Source organism: Galeopterus variegatus, unplaced genomic scaffold (genome assembly GCF_000696425.1).
Source record: "Galeopterus variegatus unplaced genomic scaffold, G_variegatus-3.0.2 Scaffold5406, whole genome shotgun sequence".
NCBI lineage: Eukaryota > Metazoa > Chordata > Mammalia > Dermoptera > Cynocephalidae > Galeopterus > Galeopterus variegatus.
Window position 1 is genome coordinate 73,979 of NW_007731517.1, and position 23,693 is coordinate 97,671.

The window sequence follows — 23,693 nt, forward strand, 5'->3', positions numbered from 1 at the left end:
AGTTATTAAGTTATCATATACTTGTGGAAAATTGTTAGGAAATATGAATAAACAGAGGGGGGAAAAAACCCCACCCTAGTACCCAGAATACCACTGCTAACATCTAGTTTACACCTATTATCTTTGTGTATGTTTTAAACCTAGTTGTTATATATGTCTTAACATATAATACATATGCAACTTTGTCTTCTACTTTTCTTCACTTAAAATTATAGCATAATCATTTTCACAATGTTATAAACTCTTCATAATAGCCATTATATGAACGTATCATGATTTACTTAATCAGTTTCCTGCTGTTAGGCATTTAGATTTTTCTCGGTTTTTCACTATTTATAAATAATTATTTTCTGTGGACTTTTTTTTTTTTTGCATAAATACTTATTCACGCTTCAGATTATTTCTATAGTCTAGGTTTCTAGTACTTCAATTGCTACCTCAAAATTATAAGCACAACAATATATTTTAAACCCCAGAAACTTGTAGTAACACTTTTGCTCTCTCTTTTGAACTCTGTCTTTCTTCTCCCTGAAGGGTAGCTCTCCATGGTCTTTAGGATCAAGTCCAAGCTTCCTGGGGTAACCCACAGGGCTTTCTATGGCTGATCTCTGCCTGGCACCCAGTCTTGCCTCCTGCCCCTTCTCCACTGCTACCCCCAGTTCAGTCAGCCAAACTCCCTGAGTATATTCACTGGCCTAATACCTGTGCCCTCATACACACTGCTTGCTCTTCCTGCAATGCTTCCCCCAGTCTTTGTCTAAACAACTCTTACTCTTCCTTCAAAATTCATCTCAGAGTTTACCCTCTCCAGGAAGTCTTGCCTGATGTCAAGTCTATGTTCAGATGATCCTGCTTTAACCCACATGGCATCCAGATCCTTTGTCTGTCACAAAACTTACCACCCTGTGCTGCAATCAGTGGTTTACTTGGTCCCAGGCTGCAGAGCAGGAGTTTGCAAACCTTCTATGCCCCAGGAATCCTTCATTCAAATTTCTTCTACTACTAATAATTACTGCAATCAGTGGTTTACTTGGTCCCAGGCTGCAGAGCAGGGGTTTGCAAACCTTCTATGCCCCAGGAATCCTTCATTCAAATTTCTTCTACTACTAATAATTAACATGTTTGAGAATATGATTGCCTGGTACAGTGCCCTAAGCATGTCACATTCATCACTTCACTTAATCTTCACCACCGGACCTCTCACAAATGAGGAAACTGAGAAAGGTTAAGGGGTCTGCCTAAGGAAGTAAAGCTATTGAGGGCTGAATTGAGATTTAAAGCCAGGCCAAAGCCCAAGCTCTCAACCACAGAATTATATTGCTCTGCTTAAAATGAAGAGGAGCCCCATGTGAGGGGGCTCCTCAGACCCCCTTCAATTTTTCTAAAACAGTTTGCAAACCACTGCTCTAGACAAGATCATCTGCTGCTTGAGGGCAGGGACTGTTTCTTACTTGCCTTTGTGTTCCAGTGTACATAGCCTGGGCTCAGGGGTGAATGAGTGGCTTTTTTCTTTTGAAGATTACAGGGAAGTTACTCTTATCTATGAAGTTTTCTAGCCTTGACATGAAAGCAAGGAACAGAAACCTGGAATGACTTGCTGAGTGGGAGAGCTTCAAGGCTCATTGGCCAGAAGGTCAAGCTGTGACCAGGCTCACAAGACTTCTCACAGCTAGACACCTGGGACCAGTGCAGGGCTTGGGAGGCAGTCATTAGTACTTGTGGAGGATGGGGCAATTTCCTGATAAAAGGTTAAACAGTTCAGTTCTTGCTGGAAGCAGTGATTAGTCTGGTCCCTTTCATCAGAATTCAGCTCTCTTCACCACAGTAAATAATGGACTAATTAGGCATCTGCCTTACTTGATTTCCCATGGCTAAGGCCAATTTCTGAAATGCAGTATGCTATTTTATGTACCAGCATGAATTCATCCTGAGCTCTAGAGCCTCCCAACAGCAACAACCAAAAATGACTCTCCGAAAACTTCCACACTGTTGAACACAAAACACCCTAAAATGTAACCTGTACTCTGTTATAGGTCTGCTTAACTGAGTCCCTAATGGGGCAGCAGGCTATACACAGATCCCAACCTGCTCAGACCAGCCATGGAAGGTGAGGGGTGTGCAGGAGGGAAATGGATGGGGTAGGTTAACTGGAAAAGCTTCTGGAATAGATGACCTACAGATGGACTGGAGTGGTTGGGTAAGTGACCAGAGGTTATTCCAGGGGTGTCAGACTGCCCATAGAAACTCCTTTTGAGCTCACTGTGGCCTGGATAATTGGGTGACCATGGGATAGGGAAAATAGGGAAGCAGGCTTGGTCACTTAGAAACCAGCATATGGAACAGATACTGGTAGCAGAGAGGGAGTGAAGAGAATGTTAGAATCTGTGGGTTTGTGACAGATTCTAATGCTCCAGAATTTCCAAATTTGTGAGCTCGAGGAAGGATTTCATATGTGGGAGCTCTTTGTGACAGGGGATCAGCAGGGGCAAAAAATGAAGGAAAGAAGATGAGCCGATGGAAATGCAATACAGCGAGAGAACTGCGGAGGCCTGAGAGCCGCGTGTGCACTGGGTTTCTCCGGGATATTTCAGTGCTAGCATGCTGGGAAATGATGGGATGAATGAGGGAGCAACCAAGTTTCCCTAAACACTTTTTGAGTGCCCACTAAGTGTTGGATTCTGCCAGGTGATGGAGAAACAAGGTGAAAAGACACAACTTTTATTTTTGAGAGGCTCACAGTCTAAAGGAGGCAGACGGGAAAACCATCACTAAAACACAGCACTGTGTTCACTTTTACCAAGGAGTGCACCCAGCTCTGTGGGATGCCTGTAGGAATCCAAACATCTACCCTTCCGGAGAGACTGCATTTTAATCAAGCAAATGCTTATAAGGTTTTCACTGAGCTACCAATTAGCACCTGTTCCTGCTCAGGGCAGCAGGGAGGTGAAGGCAGATCCTTTGGACCGGAGGGGTTTGCGATCTAGTTGAGAAAATGGAGACCATGGCCAAAGAAAATGGTACTATGTCACCACGCCTATGGAATACACTCTAGCAATGTTTATGGAATAAACCACTGGATGAAAGAAGCAAACTCCATTAATAGTTACAGAAGAACAAAGAAAGGAGGGCTCACTGCAGGACAAAGTGTATAGAGAGATCTTGGAGAAGATGGCCTTGGAGGTGGGTTCTGTAGACCAAGGAGAATTTTGAGAGTCTCTTGGTTTGGAACATTTTTCTACGTCTTTACTCAGAAAATTCCTATCCATTCTTCAGAACCCTGTTCAGATGTTAATTCCAGGTTTTAATGAGTGGATTTCTTCTTTCCTGCCCGCCTTTCCTCTTTCTCTCTGAGGGCCTGTGCCCTGCAATGGGTGTTGGGGATAGAGAAACGACTAAGGCGAAGCTCAGCCCCTGGGGGGAGCCACAGTCTGTGGTGGTGTGGAGGCTGGGCTGCGGGCAGTCAGGGAAGTACTGCAATAGCCAAATGCATAAAATCACAACAGCCCCATTTCTCATGCACCTGCTATTAAAAGATATTTACGTGGGCCGGCCCGGTGGCACACTGGAGAGTGCTGGGAGCGCGGTGGCGCTCCCGCCGTGGGTTCGGATCCCATGTGGAGACCGGTTCCCGCTCACTGGCTGAGCGCGGTGCGGGCGCAACACCGAGGGTTGCGATTCCGTTGCCGGTACCCGGTATGGGCGCGACACCAAGGGTTGCGATCCTGTTACCAGTCAGTAAAAAAGACAAAAAAAAGGAAAAAAAAAAAAAGATATTTACATGCTTACTATTGAATCCTGACAGAAATAACAAGAGATGGGCATTGTCATTCCCAATTTATAGATAGGGGAACTGAGACATAGAAGATGAATGGACCTGACTCACAGAGAACCTTCCAGAAACTTTGCTGATACCCATGCATTTGAAACAATATATACTAGTAGGTTGGTGAGAGGTACCCAGAGTCTTTCAGGATGAAAAGATGTTAGAGAGAAATTGAAGGGAACAAACCACTTGATAGGAATATTACTCTGAAGCAAGAGATCCAGCTCTCTACTCTGCTTTCTGCCGGAGAGTCAAAGTTATAATCTAGAGAGTTAGAAAACCATGTCTTTTATCACAGGTGGGAGAAGTTGCCCTTTAAGAAAAAAAAATGATTTCTCTTAATATTCCTTAAAGTTTCATAAACTGTCTCAAACTGTTGTAGGAAAAACTGTAAAAATTTGATGAACCCAAAGTGCTCTGTGTTCTCAGAGCCCCCTGTACAATATTAGATTTACTTCAAGTCTTTATTCCCATATTGAACCTTCCCCCCCGTGGTTATTTACTCATTTCCCAGGCGATGTGGGTAGGGCTGGAAAAATATTTGAGTAGATCTAAGTGTGTGATCTATGGTGGTGGTGTGGGTACATGAATCTATCCCTCATGGAAGCTCCCACAGCTGGCTGCAGTCAGGACATTTCAACAGGACATTCTTCCCCATCCTACCCCTGGGCAAAAAACCTTCCTCAGCTTTATAAAATGCTTTACGTTCACATGCAGCAGATCTTGCTCTACAACTAGTGAAGTAGGCAGGTCAGGGATTGTTCTTCACTTTTAGCAGATGGGCTCAGTAAGGCTTAGGAAACTAACATTCATGGAGTATGTGCCTCATGCTAAGCACCTTGATAGGCATTCAGTCAGGCTGTCCTTCCCTGGCAGCAACCTGGACTCTTGTGCCTTGTGGAAATGCTGCCCGTCATTGGATCATGTACTATACTCGACAGGTGACTCCAAGATGACACAGACTGCTGGAGCCAGAAGGGCCCTTTGCAGATCATCCTTCAACTGCCACAGTGAATAGACAGAAAGGAAATTAAAGGCCCAGATAGGAGAAGGGACTCGCCTAAGAGCACTGAGCAAATGAGCGGTTCATCCATCTGTCGGAGGAATTAATGTACCCAGCCCCTCTTGCTGCCACACACAGAAAAGCCCACACAGTTTTAGCTGCTCCCTGCAGGGAACCTCTGGGATAATAAAGTCACAGACACGGGAGTGGAACAAAGATTTGGGGAACCATAGTAGTTTCTGGAGGTCTCAGTGAGATAGTCTGCAAATGCCCTATGGATACGGTTTTCAACAGAGGTGGTATTGCCTCTTCCTAGGGGTGATAAACATCCTGCCATGGGGGGAAAAGAATCATCCCCCCGACTGCCATGACTGCTGCCTGCTCTCCTGGCTCACCTGTAAGTGTGAGTGTGGAGGGTATGAAGGTGGGTTTGCCCCTTGCACGGCACGGCTCTCCTCCCAGCCGTGAGCTGAGAAGTCCATCAGGTGTGAGCACTCAGGAACTCTTGATTTCTAGGGGGCACTGCCACCTAAGGCCCTTCTAGTCTGGTGACCCAGGGAAGCCCCTGCTCACCCTAAGAACAAACCTTGTGAACCATTTCCTTCCGTTTTAATTAAGTGGTGAAACTGAGCCTAGCTCTGTGTTTGTGTACATATCCTTTGTGTAATTATGTACAACCACGTACTTGTCTATGTGTCTGCTTTTTATTTACTATGTGTATGTTTTTATGTATATGTATTTCCTGTTTTATGTATGTGATGTGTGTGTTTCCTGCATATCTCTATGTTGTGCGTGTGTGTGATTTTGTGGGTTGGTGTCAGTGAGTGCCGCTTCTGTGTGTGTTATTTGACCATGTCACCGACTGCTCTGTTTGTCAAGTAAATGTGCTATAATTTATTTATTTATTTGACAGAAAGAGAGCAGCTTATCTTGAGGACTACAGGAGGCAGGGGATGGGAAAAAAAAAAAAAAAAAAAAAAAAAAACCAGCCTTGTGTTGCTCTATTTTAAAAGCTGCTCTGTGTTGTTATGGCAGCTAATTTTCCTTAAATGATTTAAAGAAACAGATCTGTCTAAAAGAGCTGCGGCCAAGTTGTTATAGCAACAGAGGCAGTGGCTGAGAAGGGCCTTTCTCCTCTAGGAAAAGGAGGAAAATCACCTCAGAGCATAGAAACCTCTCAAAAAGGCAATGCTTGGGTACTGAGAAACTCAGAGGGTAAAGGAAAGGGCTGTGGATGGAAACCCATTCACAGATCCTGGGAATTCTTAGCAACACTCTGGCCACTAGAGTTTGTACCTCTCCATCCTTCACCGGGACCACCGCAGTTAGCATCTAGCTGGTCTCTTTCTTCCTACTTGGTCTCACCTCCTTTGATCCACTCTCTGCATGGTGGCCTTAGTAATTTTCTAAAGCACATATTCTTTACTCCTCTGCTCATTCATCATTCAACATAATATTTTCTACAGTGCCGTGTTCTGTGCTAGCTCCTGAAGGTACAGAAATGAATAGGGCGTGTCCTTGAACAGCAAGTCAGGGAACATTGGCCTTTATCTCATAAGTAATGAGGAGTCACTGCAAGGTTCTAAAGCAGGGGAAAGAGACCAAATTGGATTTAAATTTCATAATGACTCTAAGGCTTCTAGATTGAGGAACTGAAAGGCTGAAAATACTATTCATTGATCCAATGTCTTTGAGCACTCTCCACTGGCTACTCTAATTGTCAAGAATGAGATTGAGAGAGGGTATATGCTGGAACATTGCCTTGATTTTTTTTTTTTCTACAGTCATAAGATTTAATTCATTTAAAAATCAATTTTAGGGCCGGCCCGTGGCTCACTCAGGAGAGTGCGGTGCTGATAACACCAAGGCCCCAGGTTCGGATCCCGTATAGGGATGGCCGGTTGGCTCGCTGGCTGAGCGTGGTGCTGACAACACCAAGTCAAGGGTTAAGATCCCCTTACCGGTCATCTTTTTAAAAAAAAAAAAATCAATTTTAAAGAAGGCCTGAGAATTTGGTTTTAATAAGAAGAGAGCATTGGGCCATAGGAAGAAGCCAAATTCTTTGGCCCAGTGTTCAAACCCATCCACAAGCTTCCTCAGCCTGCCCCTCACCAGGCCTTTTGTGGCTCCCTGATATAGATCCTGCACCCCAACCCCAGCAGCTGAGGTCTCCCACCTCCGTGCCATTGCTCAGCTTTTCCTGGAATGCACTCTCCTCTTTTTCTGTAACCTCCCTGCTCTCTAAACCGTAGCCACCTGATGAAGTGTTACCCATTCCTAAAGGCACAGTCTAAATGCAAATGCCTCAAAAAAGCTTCCTTAGATCCCCTCCTCCTACCACCCTGACTTGGATTAATCTCCCTCAGCCCTACATTTCCAAAGCACCATGTCTTCTTTATTATAGCACACCTTCCTGACTGCCTTAGATTAAAATGTCATAGGGGTCTGGCCTTCCCATCAGATTGTAAGCTCCTTCTGGCCTGGGACCCTGCGCCATTAATCTCTGTAACCCCACAGTTTACACAAGGCACATAGTAACACTGAGAAATGTGTGTTGCATTCAATTAACTGAGCATTTTAAAGCAAATGTTGCTTTTTATTTACCTTCACCAACACTTCTCTGGGTGTGCCTCACAGGTGCATAGATGCTAGTAGACTTGCAGATGAACGGTCCTAGGAAGTTCATCCGCAAATTGAACTAGCTTTTTAAGATTGTAACTGGATACGAGTATGAGAGGAGGGCCCTGTGTGTAGCCTTATGTGTGAATGAATGGTCATGTGGCCGATTGTGTGATGTGAAGTCACTGTAGTACTCTATGGTGTCTGTGCTAGGATAAAGCCATACTCCCATGAGTAGGGGGTGAGTTCTCACCAGAAATGTGACATAATTTCTGGTGCTAATTACCTAGGGAAGAGGTAGAGCTCTCAGACCTAAAATCAGAAAGGGAAGGATGTAAAGCAGAATTGGAATTGACTCCCCTGGTCTTCACCACTACTAAAGATGGCAAAATGTCTAAGTGCAGCTCCTGAACAAGAAGTGGTTGGATGGTGGGGACAGGTTAGGGACTTGGAAGACAAGGGATCTGAGATCTGGGTGAGCCCTTGGTGGCCAGAGAGAGCTAATTTCAATGGTGGGTAAAATGGGATAGACACTGAGTCCAGGGGCGGAACAGGTCGGTTAAGATGATCAGAAATCTGTGTCGTGGGAAGGAGAGTGGGTGGTGCCATCTCAGGTTCTGTCCCTGGGAATTTTGGACAATCTCAGCAGGTTGCAGGGGGGAACCCAGGAAAGGGTCTGTGTCACCAAATGACAGCCTTAATTAAAGGTCACAGTGATGGTGGCATTGGAATCAGGGGACACTCAAAGGGGAGGTGAGATTGGGGAGGGGTCCATGGTTCAGTTACTTCTTTTCACCAGGAAAGTCTTCTAAAACCAAGTCATGGAGGCTCTGGGTTTGCTTCATCTTTTGCTCAACATTTACACTGAGCACCTGCTTAGAGTCAGGTCCCTGCTGGGCTCCAGGAACTCTGAGATGAATTAACCAGACCCCGCCCATGGGGGACAATCAATCACAACTGGTAAACCAGGGCCAACTGTCCACAGGGAGCTATTGTGGAAGTGGAACATGAAACACTTTACGTCTCAAATCCAGTGTAGTTCTCTGAGTTAAACATTTCTTTTTCAAGATCGTCATTTAATATCTGTATCAGTCTGTTTTTGTGTTGCTGTAACAGAATACCTGAAACTGGTGCTGCCTCCTGTGTGGGGCTCCACAACTCCTGTGCCCCTCTCACAAATACACCTAGAATAGCTGTCTGTAAATGCCTGTCTCCACCAGGCTGTGAACTACCTAGGGGTGGACAGCAGTGCCCATCACACGACCTGAAGGAATAAAGTGAGGAACATCACTTAGATCTTGGAGGGTCTTGCTGGTTCTTTGCTTGTTGATTCTGTGGGCAGAAGGCCACCAGGACAGAAGGAGTGAGGCCATGAGCATTTAGAAACAAGTCCAGAAGCTGTCCTGGCAGTTCAGATAGCATGGGGTTGAGTGATTATGGTTATGTTTGTGACACTGAAGGTCAGGAATAGAAATGCATTTAAAGCCATTAGGGTAGATGCCTCGGGGCACTGCCATGTTTGCAACTAGGCACAGTAATGCCTGAAGTCAAATGTGAATTTGAATCAGATCCAACTAATGTTTGTCGAGGATCTGCTACATACTAGTATTGTGCTAGGTGCTTTCACATCGCTTTTAGCTGGAGAGAATGTATAATTTACCATCCAAACAGGGATACTTTTAAGAATGAAAGGGACAGTATTAAAAAAATACTCTAGGACAATAGGTATAAACTGCCCCAGGAAAGCTAAGACTTATGACCATTTTCCTCATGTCACACTTTGTGCTTTTGTCTTTTCTTTTTTTTGGAACTCTCGACACATTTTATAAATCTACATTTCTCAGTATTTACTTATTTAATGTCTTTTTCCCCACCATATTGCAAGGATTAGGGTTTGTTCACTATTAGAATTGCAGTGCCTGGTATATAGAAACCTGGTTTATAAATGTGGAAAGAAGGAAGGAAAGAATGAAGGGAAAGACTGGGTAAGTAGAAAAGGAGCAGAGAAGAGAGAAAGAGACCAAGGGAGATGGGATCCTACTCCAGGTCAGTTTGACTCCTATCTTAATGCATTATGTCCTTGCTTAAGGCATAAAGGAGTGGACTTTCAGGAGGAAAATGGCTTGCACAACTAACTCAGCATCCAAGGTGTGTTTAAGATTCAACCAGCTGATGATCAGTCTATTCATGCACAAATCATTTCCTAACATCTCTGTAACTCAGTCTTACCTGATTTGTGTTTTGCAACATGGACAAGTGCCCAGTCGTTTGTGAGCAAATCAAACTTCTAGTTGATGGTGGCAATGGCAGGCTGAGGTGTCTTCCTCCTTAGCAACCCTAACCCCTTTGCCTTGGGCCCCTCCCCCATCCCCCCTCCAAGTTCTCTCTTTGGGGATTCATCTAGAATGCCACTCTTGGCCCAGTGTCTGTTCTTTTACCATGCCTCATCGTTCTCTCTGTGAATAACTGTGCTGTATCTATAAACCATATTACATTTGGCATAATAAGATTTGCCATGTTCAGTCCAATTCAATTCAACAAACGGGTATTGAATATCTATTAACAGCCAGATCAGAAAAATGTAGGAGCTGTTCTACTTGAGAAGGAGGTAGTGGAAGAAAGAGATATTGTGATTCTACCAGGAAAACTGCAGTCAACACAGACGCCTAGGAGGGCAGAGCTCAGCAGACTACAGATACCTCCTGAGAAAATCAGAAGCAGCTTCTCTCTGCAAGAAAAGCTGATCAGGGTGGCATTGAGAGTTCAGGGGAATAAAGGGATTCGGTGTGTACAGTTAACACTTTCTTTAGTAGACAAAGAAGAATGAGCTGGAGAAGAAAGCAAGTATAATAAAGCTATGGCTGTGCAAGCTCTGACATAGAAGGTGGGCTTGAGAAGGACCTGGGAAAGCAAAATTCACATAGGAGGATCAAGATAACAGTTGAGTTTCATAATCAAGATAACTATATTGCACCCAAGGATTTACTTTTCAATAATTCTTGCTCTGATATGAGTATATGCATTTATTTTAAGCACATATTTCTGTGTGATCAATATATATGTTGCTCTTAATTCAGAATATTTTTATTGGCATCTTTAATGAAAGTAAGTAGAATGAGTTACATTGGTGCATCTCTGAAGTACCCCAACTCTTGAGCCTTTGTTCTCTTAACAATCACCATCTGTCACCTGACAGAAGTCAAGGGGTCATAAAATCAGTCATCAAAGTTGGAAGGGACACAGATGTAATTTCACTGGAATTTCTTTCAATTGAGCCTCTTCGATTCAGCATTTTTGACAGTGTCATTTAGCTTCAAGTTGAACACTTCCACTAAGGCAAAACTCACAGTTCACATGCCTGCTCCATCCTCAGGCAGCTCTAATTGTTAAAAAGTTCTATTTCTTTCCATGTTCCCCCACCTGAAAAGAGGTCTGTCGTGCTCTCTCTCTGATAGCTCTTCAGACACAGAATGATTGTGATCTGCCTCCTTCTCCTGAGCTACGAAACCCCACTGACTTCTGCAATTTCTTACAGACAAGAACTTGCCCCTGTGAGCAAACTTGGTGTGGACACCCATTGTTCTGTCTGCCTAGTTCCCTTCTTTCTTCTGGAATAGCAGGTCCTCTTTTCTGGGAACAGACACCACCCCAGCCCCAACTCCAACTACGTGGCACCAGTGAGGCTTCCCTGAGATGGGCATGTCCTCCACACTAGGCCAGTCACAGTCCTTCTGGAGCTGGAACTGGAAAAAGAGAGCAAGTCACCGTAGCGATGAGAGCCACTGAATGTGACACTTGGCAGTCATGTTCCTTACATGCCGAGGAGGCTAGTCTACAGTCTTCAATTATATGACATACCCTCAGTACTCTTCTGTTAAATTCTGTTTTGCTTACACTAGTTCAAGCTGTATTTCTTTAGCTTGTAACCAAACAACTCTGACACATGTAGATATTTGTCATCCTGCTGTACCTTCACAACTGAACCCAACATTTGTGAGGGGTGGGGGAAAGGAAGGGATTGGGAGAAGGTACTTGGGGCCTGTCAAATCCAGAGAAGAGCAGGCCTATCTCTCCCTGGTTTTGAATATGTGTTCCTAACTGGTAGCTCCTAGTGGGGTTCCCAACATAACATTTCCCTTTCCCAGATCAAGCCAGAAGACCAGCAGCTGCTGAGGGCATTCAGTTACTCACTGGGTCGTTGTACATCTGGACAATAAGCTGTTTTACCCCATGCAGGGTAGGGTGGGCCCATGGAGAGGGATCCAGCCAGTGACGATTCAGGTCAAACCCCATCAGAGAGCACCTAGACAGTACCCAAGGTAAGAGTCAGTATAGATAAGACAAGCCAAGCTTCTCACCAGTCAAAATACAGTCAGAAGTAGGAACAGTAATTATGTCACTCACCCAGCATTTATTGTTTTCCAAAGACATGTATTAATCCATTCAGTACTATCAACAACACTGTGAGGTCACTACTATTATAATGCCCATTTTACAGAAGGAGAAACTGAGTCATAGAGAGGTTCAAAAATATTTCTGTGGAGCAGTCTCACTTCAGTGTTCACAGACACGTGACCATAGACACACGTACATCTTCTACATGGTGCAGAAGAAAGACGTGCTCAGGCCAAAACCACCGGTATCCCCATTATTCCTGTTTCTCTCACATCTACAGATCATCCATTGTCTCTAGTTTTAAAATACATTCAGAACCCAACACCTTTGTATCGCTTCCACTGATATCACCTTGAGCTTGGACCAATGTCCAGAGAGAGTGCTGTAATAATGTCTTACCTGGTCTTCTTGTTTCCATTCTTGCCTCCCCTCCTCCACCTCTGATCCCCCCATTTTCCATAGAATAGCTGGTGTGATCTCTTAAAACACAAGTCAGATCATGTCCCTCCTCTGCTCAGATAGTTCCCTGTTACCCGCAGCCTAAAAGCCCAAGTTCTCACGACAGGCTACGAGCCCCCGTGAGGTCCACCTGCGTCAGCCTCTCTGACCTCGGCTCCTACCCCTACCCCTCTTGCTTCCTCTGTGCCAGATACTGGCCTCCGTACTGTTCCTGCAACACACCAGGGGATTCCTATCTCTGGGACTGTGCACAGACTGTTTCCTCTACCTGAATCTTCTCCCCTAGGTATATGAATGACTCATTCTCTCGCTTATTTCAAATCTGCTCGAATGTCACCTGCTTAGTGATGCCCACCATGACCTTCTCTATACTCTCCTTTGGGCACAATAAATAACCCATTAGGGCAAGAGTAATTGTGACCTCTGGTTCTCCTCCTCTCCCTCTTTGTCCTCTTCTTCCTCAAAATCTGTTCAAGGCCCTGCTAGTACTTGGGAAGGGACACCTCCTCCAGGGCTCTGTCCCCCATGCCTCCACCCCCTGGGCCATCACACACTGTAGGTCCTCTCCAGGACAGCCCAGGCTGCAACACAACTTCCAAAAACACTGTGATTGCTCACAATTCAAATTACCTCTCTCCTCTCCTATTCATCCTCCTCCTATCCCCAGAATGAGTCTCCTTGCAAATCTATCTTGCTTTCATGATCAATTCAGGATTCATCTATAGTTGTCTGCTGCCTATAGAGTAAAATTCTGCTCTTTGCAGATTGTTAGCCAGATTCAAAACCAGTGGTAGCCATATCCCTATCACCGCTTCCTCTCCCCAGACCGTCCTCTTTTTATTCTCTATCCCTCTGTCCTACTATTTTAACTCACCATCTTATCTCCCAAGCTCCTTTCTATTTCCTTAAGCTATGCAATTTAACCCCTTCTCAGCTTACAAAATTTGCATTCACATCTGTCACCCTACTCAGCAAAATTAAGGACTCCACGGGGACCTACCTTGCTTTTGAGGTGGTTGTGGGGGGTATAGGTGGTAAATAATTTCCCCCTACTGTTTAAAATAGTACAGTGGGAACCTTGTGGGAGAATAGCTAACGTTTTGTGTAAACACAGAGAAAAGCCCCATTGAGGAGAAGCCATTTGAGCTGGACCTTGTTGAAGGAATAGAATTTTGCCAGGTGTTGGGGGCAGAAGGAAAGAAAGGAACTGTGAAACCACCCAGGGTTTGGGGAGGTGGACAATTAGGACTGACTGAAACACAGAGTGTGTGGCGGGGGGGTGGTGATGTGAAGCTGTGAAGGGAGATGGGGTGAAATGTGAACAGCCTTGAATGCTTGGCAAGGAGTCTTATTATTTTGTCTTTGCCTTGCTGTATTTAGATCAACCAAGTGTTGCTGTTGGCTTCACACTGACTGTAGAGCGGGAATGGAGATAGCCGTACCTGTAGGTTACAACATCACCATCACAATCAAGGGGACACAATCAACAGAACACTTACTGACATTACTTTGTTCCAAGACCTAAGTACTTTTCTAAGTACTAATACAAGGGTACTTCAAAAAGTTCGTGGAAAGATTAGTGTTATCTTTTAATTCTGCCTGTCCACAACCTTTATGTAGTACCCTCGTGCTTTATCTAAGTCAATCCTGACAACTACCCTGAGGGAGATGCTACTATTCTTCCCATTTGCAGATGTGGGAACAGAAGCACAGAAAGGTTATAAACAGCCTGCTCAAGAAAAGAGGTGATGTGAGAACTGGTGCCTGTATTTGTCTGTTCCTATTGCTTATAATAAAATACACAGAACTGGGTAATTTATACAGAAAACAAAATTTATTGCTTGAAGTTACTGAGGCTGGGAAGTCCAAAGTCCAGGGAACACATCTGTTGAGAGCCTTGGTGGTGGTGACAGTGACAGCAGGGTATCACATTGCAAAAACAGTGGAGGAGAGAGAGAGAGACTAACCTCCTCATTCATTCTACATTTGAAGACCTCCAAACCACACCCATGACCACTATTTTTAATCCATTCACTGTGGCATGCTCCAACAATCCAATCACCTCTTCAAGGCCCCACCTTTCAATTATTACAATACGATTTACCACCCTCAATAGTTACAGTGGGGATTAAGTTTTGGGGGGACATTCAACCCACAGCAATGCCCAAGAAGTCTGACTGCAGACCTGGAGCCTGTAGTCCCTTTACCTCAAGTAATAGCTATCATTTAGTATGCATTTGCTATGTACAGACTAAAGGTTATGGCACCAGGCACCAGGTTAAGACCTTGCCATGGGCTTTGGCCCTTACACACAGCAGTGCACATTCCTTTCGGACTGCTAAGTATCTAGCCCTGTAGTCTGGGCTCTTTCCACTAAAGCAGGTATTAGAGTTAGGATTGAAACTAGGTCATCCGAACTCTTCATCCAGGGCTTGATCCTGGATTCTCAGTTCCTGGGGGGCACTGAGAGAACGACATTGTTTCCTCATCACAATGCTGCTTCTGCCCTACTGAGAACCAGGGAAGAAAAGCATGGAAATTCCCAGGCACGTCTTTTGGCACCACATACAGATTCTCACTTGAGTCCTGCCTAGCCTCTCTCCCTTCCTGGAGCCAGGCTGACCTGACCAATCCATCCCTGGTGAGTGCGGGAGAATGTCCCCCTGGCATACAGAGGAATGATCACTGAGTTCAGGTCCCCTGCTCTGCTGCTGTCTTATTATGTGACCTTGGGCAAGTCCCTTGCTCTCTTGAGTACCAAATTTCCCTAACTACAAATGGAGATGGGGAATTGGACCACAAGGTTTTTAAGAGTCTCTTCCAATGTGGACTGCACTCTCCCTACCCCCCATCCCCAGTGGAGAGGAGCTCACAAAACAATGTCCTCTCTGTTCCGGGATTTCCATGAGAGCAATGATGCCTGGATACCAATCGTTCTCTCTGCTCTAAACAGAAGGGTCACTGGTGCTCACTCTCTGCCCTGGCCAAGCAACTTACTTCCTGACCACAAACTTGTAAATGGGTCCCCTTTTCATCTGCCATTACAATATACACATTTTTCTTTGTAACTACCATTGTAATAGTGCCATGATATGACATATTATCCCATTGTATGAATCTCCCATAATTCGTTTAGCCATTTCCCCACTGTGGCACATTTATGTTGTTTTCAATGCTGAACTGTTTTCAAAATGCACTGTTGAATACTCCAATCTGTACATTTTTTCCACGTTTCAGAATTTTTCCTTAGAACAGTTACCCAGAAGTAGAATTGCTTGGTAAGAGGATTGACTGACTATAAAATCACTTTTTAAAATGAAAAATTAGTCCTCCATATAGAAAGTAGAAAAGAAAAAAAAAAGTAGCATCGCCTTCCTTCTTACCACTACTGTCAGTCTCTTGACTCGATTCCTGCCATCTTTTCTTTCCGAGCATGTAGTGGTAAGCGCAGCAGCAGCTAACATCTAATGAGCGCTTACTACGTGCCCTTACGCGATCACCTCATTTCATCTTCACTTTTATCCCATAAAAGCTCTTTATTACCATTTTACAGATGAGAAGACAAAGCCTTAGAAAATTTAAATAAATTCCTCTAAGGTCACAGAGCTATTATGTGGTGGAGTTAGAATCTGAGCTTGGGTCAATCTGATTCTCAGAGTCTAAAATCTTACCAATTGCTCTCCTTATTCTGTTCTCCTCTGACTACACTAAATTGTCTTTCAAAAAGTAATTATTCAATTCTGTGATTAGTGTCTCAAATTACAGATGGATACAGGTAGTTCTTAAATATTCTTATCTGCAATATTACTAATCTTGAGAGTGATTAAGGACAGACAGAGACCCAACAGACACACTCATCTGAAACCTGCCAGAGCTATTCCGTGAGCATATTGTGGAGCAGGCTTCAAACCCAGGACTGTCCAGCTTTAACACCCACGCTCTCCTATGGAGCAAACAGTTTAAGACAAGCTCTCTGCCTTTGAGAACGTATAAGTAAATTGAGGAGGAGAGACTGGTATAGGGAACAAGGATGAGGCAAGAGTTAAATGCAGCAATTCATCACGGTTTTATTGAGGATCTTCCATATACCAAACTCCATGGTAGTGTTGCTGGGATAGAGGGATTGATAAGAGATGTTGCTGCCCTCAAGAAATAGATAGTCTAAAAGGTGAAAGAAGATATGTGCACAGGTTTACATCCATTTATAATTCAGAGCAATGTATAAGGATTGAATGAGATAATGAGTGTAGCAAACTTAACACAGTTTCTGGTAGATAAAGTAGCTCAAAAATTTTGTGTTGTTTTTATTGTACTTTATTATTATTTTATCCTATGACCTCTATGAGTGACAGACTAATAGGTTTGGAGTCCCTGGGAGGCTGGAGTGAACAGCAGTGGTTAAGGGTGATCTCATATCTTTCTCCAGTCTGGGAATCAGAAAGATCTGAGTTCAAATCCATGTTCTGTTCCTGCCTAACTGTAATAGGCATTTGTCCATATTCTTTGGGGGATACTCAGCATCTAAACTTATTACTAGATAGAGGATTGGGGTGGGATGAGTTCGTTCCTCCATCATTACAATTTAACGATGTCATAGCTGTGCCTTGTCTCCCACCAAAGAAGCCAGATGAGCCAAATCCTTTCCCCTGTGACCTGACAGCCAAGGGCAGCAGCAGGAAATCTAGGCTCAGGCAACAGGCACTATTGCCCAGGACTTCAGCTTGGGATTAGGTGAGGGGGCATGTTGTGCAGCTGTGCTACTGTGGAACAGAGGCAGATTATTCCTGCCCTTCAGAGCTACTCTGTTAATTGTTTGTTTTTCAAGTCTGGTCTCCAGCTTCTGCTTGATCCTGTAAGCTCCTTCATATAAATGACCTTTTTGCTTAAGTGGATGGAGTCAGTCCCTGTTAAATTAGCTGGATGCATCCCTAACCATGTGGCCCTAAGGGCTAATTTGTAGAAAACTCCAGCAGGCCCCTATATTGTCCACTTCCCGGTGGCTGATCACCTAGCACGGGGAACCAGTGATCTGGGTCTGTGATCACAGACCTCTCCCAGTTCTTGCTGAGCATCGAAAAATTGGGAAAGGAACATTGCCCTTCATAAAACAGGACTTAATAACAAACAATTGCTTCCTTAGAGATGCATAGTTACATGCTTCTCTGTCCCCAAATAGGAATGCCTTCAGCAATTTCTTGGCCAGGTCACCAGCTTACTCTAGGACACCTCTATGACCTGGAATTCACTACCTCCCCAGCTAGCTTATCTCATTCTCGGACAGCTCCAGCAGGAAATTCTGCCTCCTCTCTAGTTGAAACCTGTCTCACCTTGACTTCTCCCATCAGTCTCAGCCTTGCCCAATGGAGTTGCACAGAATAATGAGGCTGTATTGTAGAGACCAGGGGCTTTGGGACTCATCGTTAGATTTCAGTTTTGGCTGTACTCCTTACCAGCTATGTGACCTTTTTAAAATTTCTTTTTTAAATACCCCTCTGGGTTTCTGTTTTATCACATGTATAATGAGGATAACAACTCTGACCTTCTGGATGGCATACATCAACTAATGTCTATAAATGGCCCAGCGGAATCATCAGAACGGAGTGAACATTGAATAAATGATGGTGAGTGATGACAGTGGCAGTGGTGATAACCGTGGTAGCACTGAAATTGTCTAAACCCTAACCCTAACCCTAACCCTAACCCTAACTCTAACCCTAACCCTAACCCTAACCCTAATGGCATACATCAACTAATGTCTATAAATGGCCCAGCGGAATCATCAGAACAGAGTGAACATTGAATAAATGATGGTGAGTGATGACAGTGGCAGTGGTGATAACCGTGGTAGCACTGAAATTGTCCTCTAACCCTAACCCTAACCCTAACCCAACTCCTTGCAGATGTGGGGCATTTGCTTTTTCTCTGCTCTCTTAGCATCCACTGCTCCCCCATCAGAGTGGTCAGAGCCTGAGATGTAGTCACTGCAGAATCCGTTCCTCACTGGACCACGAATTCCTCAAGAGCAAGAACAACGTCTTATTCATGCTCACATTCCTGTGTCTGACGAAGAGCCTGGATCATGACAGACATTGAGGACATAGTTGTTGAATGAACATTTCATCCTTTCCCAAGCATTTTTCTAGCTCATAGGACATAGTTCTCATAACCATCCACAGGTGGACTCCACTTTCCAAGTAGGAGTGTGGCCAGAGAAGGTAAGCCATTCCTTCAAGGCCACTTAACAAGTACTCCATAGGGCTCAGACTGAAATGCAGCTGTCCCAGCCCCATGGTCTTTCCAAGTGGTCGTGCTTCTTCCAGGAAGCCTCTTTGACTTAAAAAAGTGGGATTCAAAACTAAAGGAAAAGTGTTACAGGTGAGAGATCCTGAAAGATGAATTCCTTGATCCAGCCTGCTCAAGAAAATAGAATGTGACCAGTAATTCAAAAGCAAACTCAATACTCAAACAATCCCAGAGCTCCTTAGAAGTTACAGTGTTTGTGAAACTCCTAGGTGAGTAGAAAGAACTTAACCTGCATGGGTACTTTTGAGCTGATTTTTAACAGGTGCTTAAATACTTTTTCAAATGGCAATCAGTCTATCAGTGCTGGGTGTTTATTGAACAGCCTCCTAGTAAAGATGCAGGAGCCCTGGCAATGTCTATGTCATCTTGGGAAAGTCACCTACCCTCCCTGGGCTCCATGCTCTTCTTTTTAAAATAAGTAAGTTATACTTCACTCATGGAGGTTTCTTCTAGCTCTCTCATTATGTGATTCTAAAGCATCAGTAAGTGGGCTTTACCCTCAGAGTCTGGCATTTGGAGGAAACAGATATTTCCAATAAAGTTAAGTTAAAATGCAAAGAAAACAAAATATTATAGAAAAAGGCTAGATACAGCTTTACAAAGAAACACCAGCTAGTCAAGTGTTACCAATATCTTAACATTAACTGCATGTGTTTCTCAACATTTGAGATTTACGTGTGACCCAATCCCTGCCTCTATGAGTTCACAAGGAGCTTTGAACTTTGGAAAAGGGATTGAACTTTGCAGAGAGTCAAGGTATTAAAGAATATTCCAGGCAGAAGGCATGGCATGAGCAAAGTCAGGGAAGTGAGAATGGTCAGAAACTACACAAATTTCTAACAGGCGACTAATGTATTCTGCTTGTGTTCCTAACTGGCTGTAGGAGGCATCAGGAGGCCAAGGCTGGTGCAGCCTCTTTCTCTTTAGTGGTTTCAGGACCAAGAAACAGGTGCCTAAAAACAGGGAAATGGACACAATAACCTCCAGATGCCAACCTTTTACTTCTGTGATTGCCAGTTCAGAGTCATTGAGTGTGAAATCCTGAGTCTCTGCCCTGGATCTCTGTCTCCTTGGTGCTCTTCTATTCCGTTATTTATTTCTAAGATGAAATTTCTATATAAGTTCAATATCAAGACCTGTGTTCTGACAAGAATGGGGGCTACTTATTGCACCAATGGGACAGAATATTTGACATTAAGATCATTCTAGAAAATGCAAATATATGGAAGCCAAATTTATATATGACTGCATGATATATACTTTCTTTCTCTTAAGTTGGAGGTACTTTTGAATATATTTTCTTTCTTCCAAACTGTAAGCTCCATGAGAGCATGGACAATATCTGAGTCATCTTGCCCATCCCTACACCAACATTATCTTGAATGCAGGTGCAGAGAAGGCTCAATATATCTGTTGAGTGAATGAGCAAATACATGTACAAATGCATGAACATACACCCTGCAGGTTTGCAAACAAGGCTTAGGTAATTACTTGCAGACATATTTTGAAAAGTATTTAAGCACCTGTTAAATGCTAGACATGTTCACAATAATCAAGTAAGGAAGGTATTATTTATCCTCATTTAATAAATGAGCAAATAAAATCCAAGAAAGATTTGACCCTGAGAAGGTCACCTGACAACAATTAGGATATAGAGTTGGGATTGGAACCCAGGTCTTTCTGATGCCAGGAGGGTCCACTCACCCTTTGAAGTCCCACCAGCCATCTGTGAGGTTGTGTGATCTATGCGACACTAAGCTACTCATATGTCTGCTCTTCCTGTCCTGGTCTCTTCCTTCTTTGCCTGATAGCTGAGATACAATGGTCCCAGAGAATGTTATTGAAATGGCAAATAAATAGCTCCATCTTGTGAAGGGCACTGTGCCTCATCCCTGATGCAATAACAGCAGCTAGAATGAGAGCAATGATTTCAATTCCTCTCCTTATGATTTCCTTTTCATCTCCTCTAAAGGAGGATAGAGAAAAAGGCAGTTTGGCAGCTCCAGATCAATCTCACCCTGAGCACCGTGGGGCTGCGTGCTCCTGGGAGCACTGGTATTGACAAGCAGAGATGTATGGAGCACATGTGCAGTTGTCCCCCAAACATGGTAGTTTTTTAGCATTACCAATGAGCTGGATTGGATTAAGTATATTTGCACCAAAAGCAAAATAAATATTGCTTTATTTAATGCCACTAAAAGGTTGGGATTCAATTGCCCTTGGCCTGAGGCCTCTTCCAGCTCTATTGATTGGCCAGTGTCAGAATGCCAGACAAGCTGTCATCAACAGCCCCTGCAAAATGCTTAGCAGGTGAGTTGGGCTCTGCTGTGGTATAGATGGAGGAGAGAGGCAGTGCCCTTTGTCCAAAACACAAGGGATAATCATAACACATATACTCCCTGTAACCACCACCGAGATATTTAAAACATTTCCCTCACGTCCCTTCTTAGATCATCATGACAAGGAGATATCTGTGACCAGGGCTGTGAAGACGCAGAGGAGGATGGATAAGAACATAAGCTTCACGGTCAGAAGGACTTGGGTTTGAGTCCCAGATCTACCACCGAGTAGCTTCGTAACTTTAGACAAATTCATTTGTTTTGCTCAAAGACCTCAAAGGGCTGGGAGGGCATAGACTGAATCTATTTAATTAACCACTGAGACTTCAGTGTGAACACAGTGTCTAGAACACAGCTGACTTTCAGTTGAACTGCATAAACAGAGGCTCAGAAGGGTTAATTAATTTGTCCATGGTCTGGCAAGGACAAGTGACAGAAGCAGGACTTGAACCCAGTCTGCCCAACTCTAAAGCTTATGTTCTTAGGCATCCTTTCTACTCTCTCTTCACAGTACTAGGAGTCAGGTCAGAGCCTGATAGATGGACTGTCCTGCAGGTGAGGTGGTGGTGGGGTGGGGTGGAGGTGTACAGGCAACATCCTTATTTTTTAATTGGGGAGACTAAGTTTCAAATGGGGGACTAGCACGAAAGGTATTGCTGTCGGTCGATTGAATTGTGCCCCCCAGAGATCATATATTAGAACCTTAATTCCTACCATAACTGTTGAGGGTGGGAAAGCCTTTTATGGTAATTGAAAGGTGAGGCCTTAAAGAGGTGGTTAGATTGTAGGACCATGCAGTAGTGAATGGATTAAAAATGGAGGTCATGGGCGTGGTTTGGAGGGCTTTAAAAGGAGAGTGAATGAGGAGGTTAGTCTCTTTCTGGTCTGCCTTTTCTGTCATTTCCTTGGTCACTGTTGCCACTTCACCAAATGTGTTCCCTAGACTTTGGATTTTCCAGCCTCCGAAACTATAAGCAATAATTTCTTTTTTTTTTTTTTTACAAATCACTGAGTTCCAGGCATTTTGTTATAAGCAACAGAAACTAACTAATATGGTACTTTTATGCAAATTAACAAAAGGTGCCTCCCCCTTCAGGCTGACGAGTCAGAAATGGGAGCCCCTTCTGGGTGGATGCCACTTGCTCTGGCCAGACTTTGGGTTGGGAGCAGAGTTGCACTGGCCTCTTAATCAGGAACCTTGACTCAGTGTACAAACTGCACATCCATATGGGGCAGCTTGCGATGTGCCCAAGGTTCATAGCCAAGCCAGGATTATCAGTCGGGCTTCCTACCTCCAAGGTGCAACAATGTCTTTACCCTTTAATGGTGGCCTTTTTAGCGAGGTAGTGGGATTGGAGGGTTGGAGGGGGGCTCAGGTCACACCTGGAAAAGGGATCCTCTCTAACACTAAACTTCCTGTGGCCCTTTCTGCCAGAAATTATTCCTAGTGGACAAGGAAAAGCCTTGTTAGAGCACTTCTCCCTTGCCCTGCAGACCATGTATTCTAGGGATTCATCCTCCCTCCTTCCTAACTCCTACTTGGCAGCAAAGCACGGGGCTTAGGGGGGCTTCCAGAATTGCAACTTAAAACAATTCTTAGAGCCAGTCACCAACTGAAGGAACTCAAGATCTCATAAAATCCAATCCCCACATTTCAAAGATGGGAAAGCTGAGGCCATGAAGGCACAGGGGTTCGCCAAGGTCACATAGGTATGTAAGGATAGAATTGTCCATTCCACAATCAACGGATTATTTTTCTCTCTATAAGAACATTGACAAGGAGTTTACTAATTTATTAAAAGGTCTGAGGGAGGACATTTTCTGAGCTCACTGGCCCTGGAGTCTAGGAATTAGCTATTTGAATTTCTTAAGTAAAAAAAAACAAAACAAAAAGAAAAACAAACAAACAAACAAAAAAACAGCAGAGGAAACTCAAAGGAGAAGAAAAGTCCTTTAGGTCTTCATGAGACCTGGGAGCTGGCAAGACCCTTGCCCACCTGCTCCAAGGCTAAGAACGACTCTGAGTCTAGTGTGGACTCTGGAGCCACAATGCGTGGATAAAATCCTGGCTCAGCCAAGTATTACCTTTGTGGCTGAAACTCTGTGTGCCTCAGCCCTTATCTGAAAAGTGGATATTTTGCCTACCTCAGAGAGTTGTTTTGAGGACTAAATGAGATTATACATGCAAAATGCTGAGGACACTGCCTAGTTTGAGATAAGAGCTACGCACATGTTAGCTGTTGTTACAGTTTGATCGTGGTATGATACTCAGGATTCCTCACAAACTGGTGCCTACTTATTCCTACACTTCTTATACTACATCACCAATCTGTACACCATTCAAGGCCAGCATATTATAGAGCCTATGAGCTACTGTAATTGCAAAAATGTGCCCCCTCCTGTGGACTGATGCAGTTCCACCAAGTCTCAGAGTTTGTCAAGCCTGGGCTACACCTCCACCTCCACCTGCCCTCTTAGCTGGTGCTTCTGTGCAGTGCATGGACCGTGCACTGTATGTAGGCTGCAGCTCTGACCACATGTGTCTGCCACACCGCACCACTCAGCATTCCCCAAGGATCTCTGCTCACTCAGGGCTCAAGCAGCAAGGGTCAGACGTTGAGCATTTGGGTTCTGAATCAGCTCTCTGGGTTTGACTTCTGAATCTCCTGGTATTAACAATGGGATCTTGGGCAAATGACTTATCCTTTCTGTGTGTGTCAGTTTTTTTTTTTTTTTTTTTTTTTTTTTTTTC

General features: G+C 44.1%; 1 protein-coding gene across 1 annotated transcript in view; it reads right to left on the bottom strand.

Moving 5' to 3' along the window:
* AGBL4 (ATP/GTP binding protein-like 4) overlaps positions 1 to 23,693 on the bottom strand; it is a gene marked incomplete at its 3' end in the record, with an annotated part of 84,998 nt that overhangs the window by 37,745 nt on the left and 23,560 nt on the right. Inside the window, exon 4 of the mRNA XM_008589367.1 lies at positions 11,637 to 11,748. Within this exon, the coding sequence (XP_008587589.1) occupies positions 11,637 to 11,748 (112 nt within the window). The remainder of the gene's footprint in view (positions 1 to 11,636; positions 11,749 to 23,693) is intronic.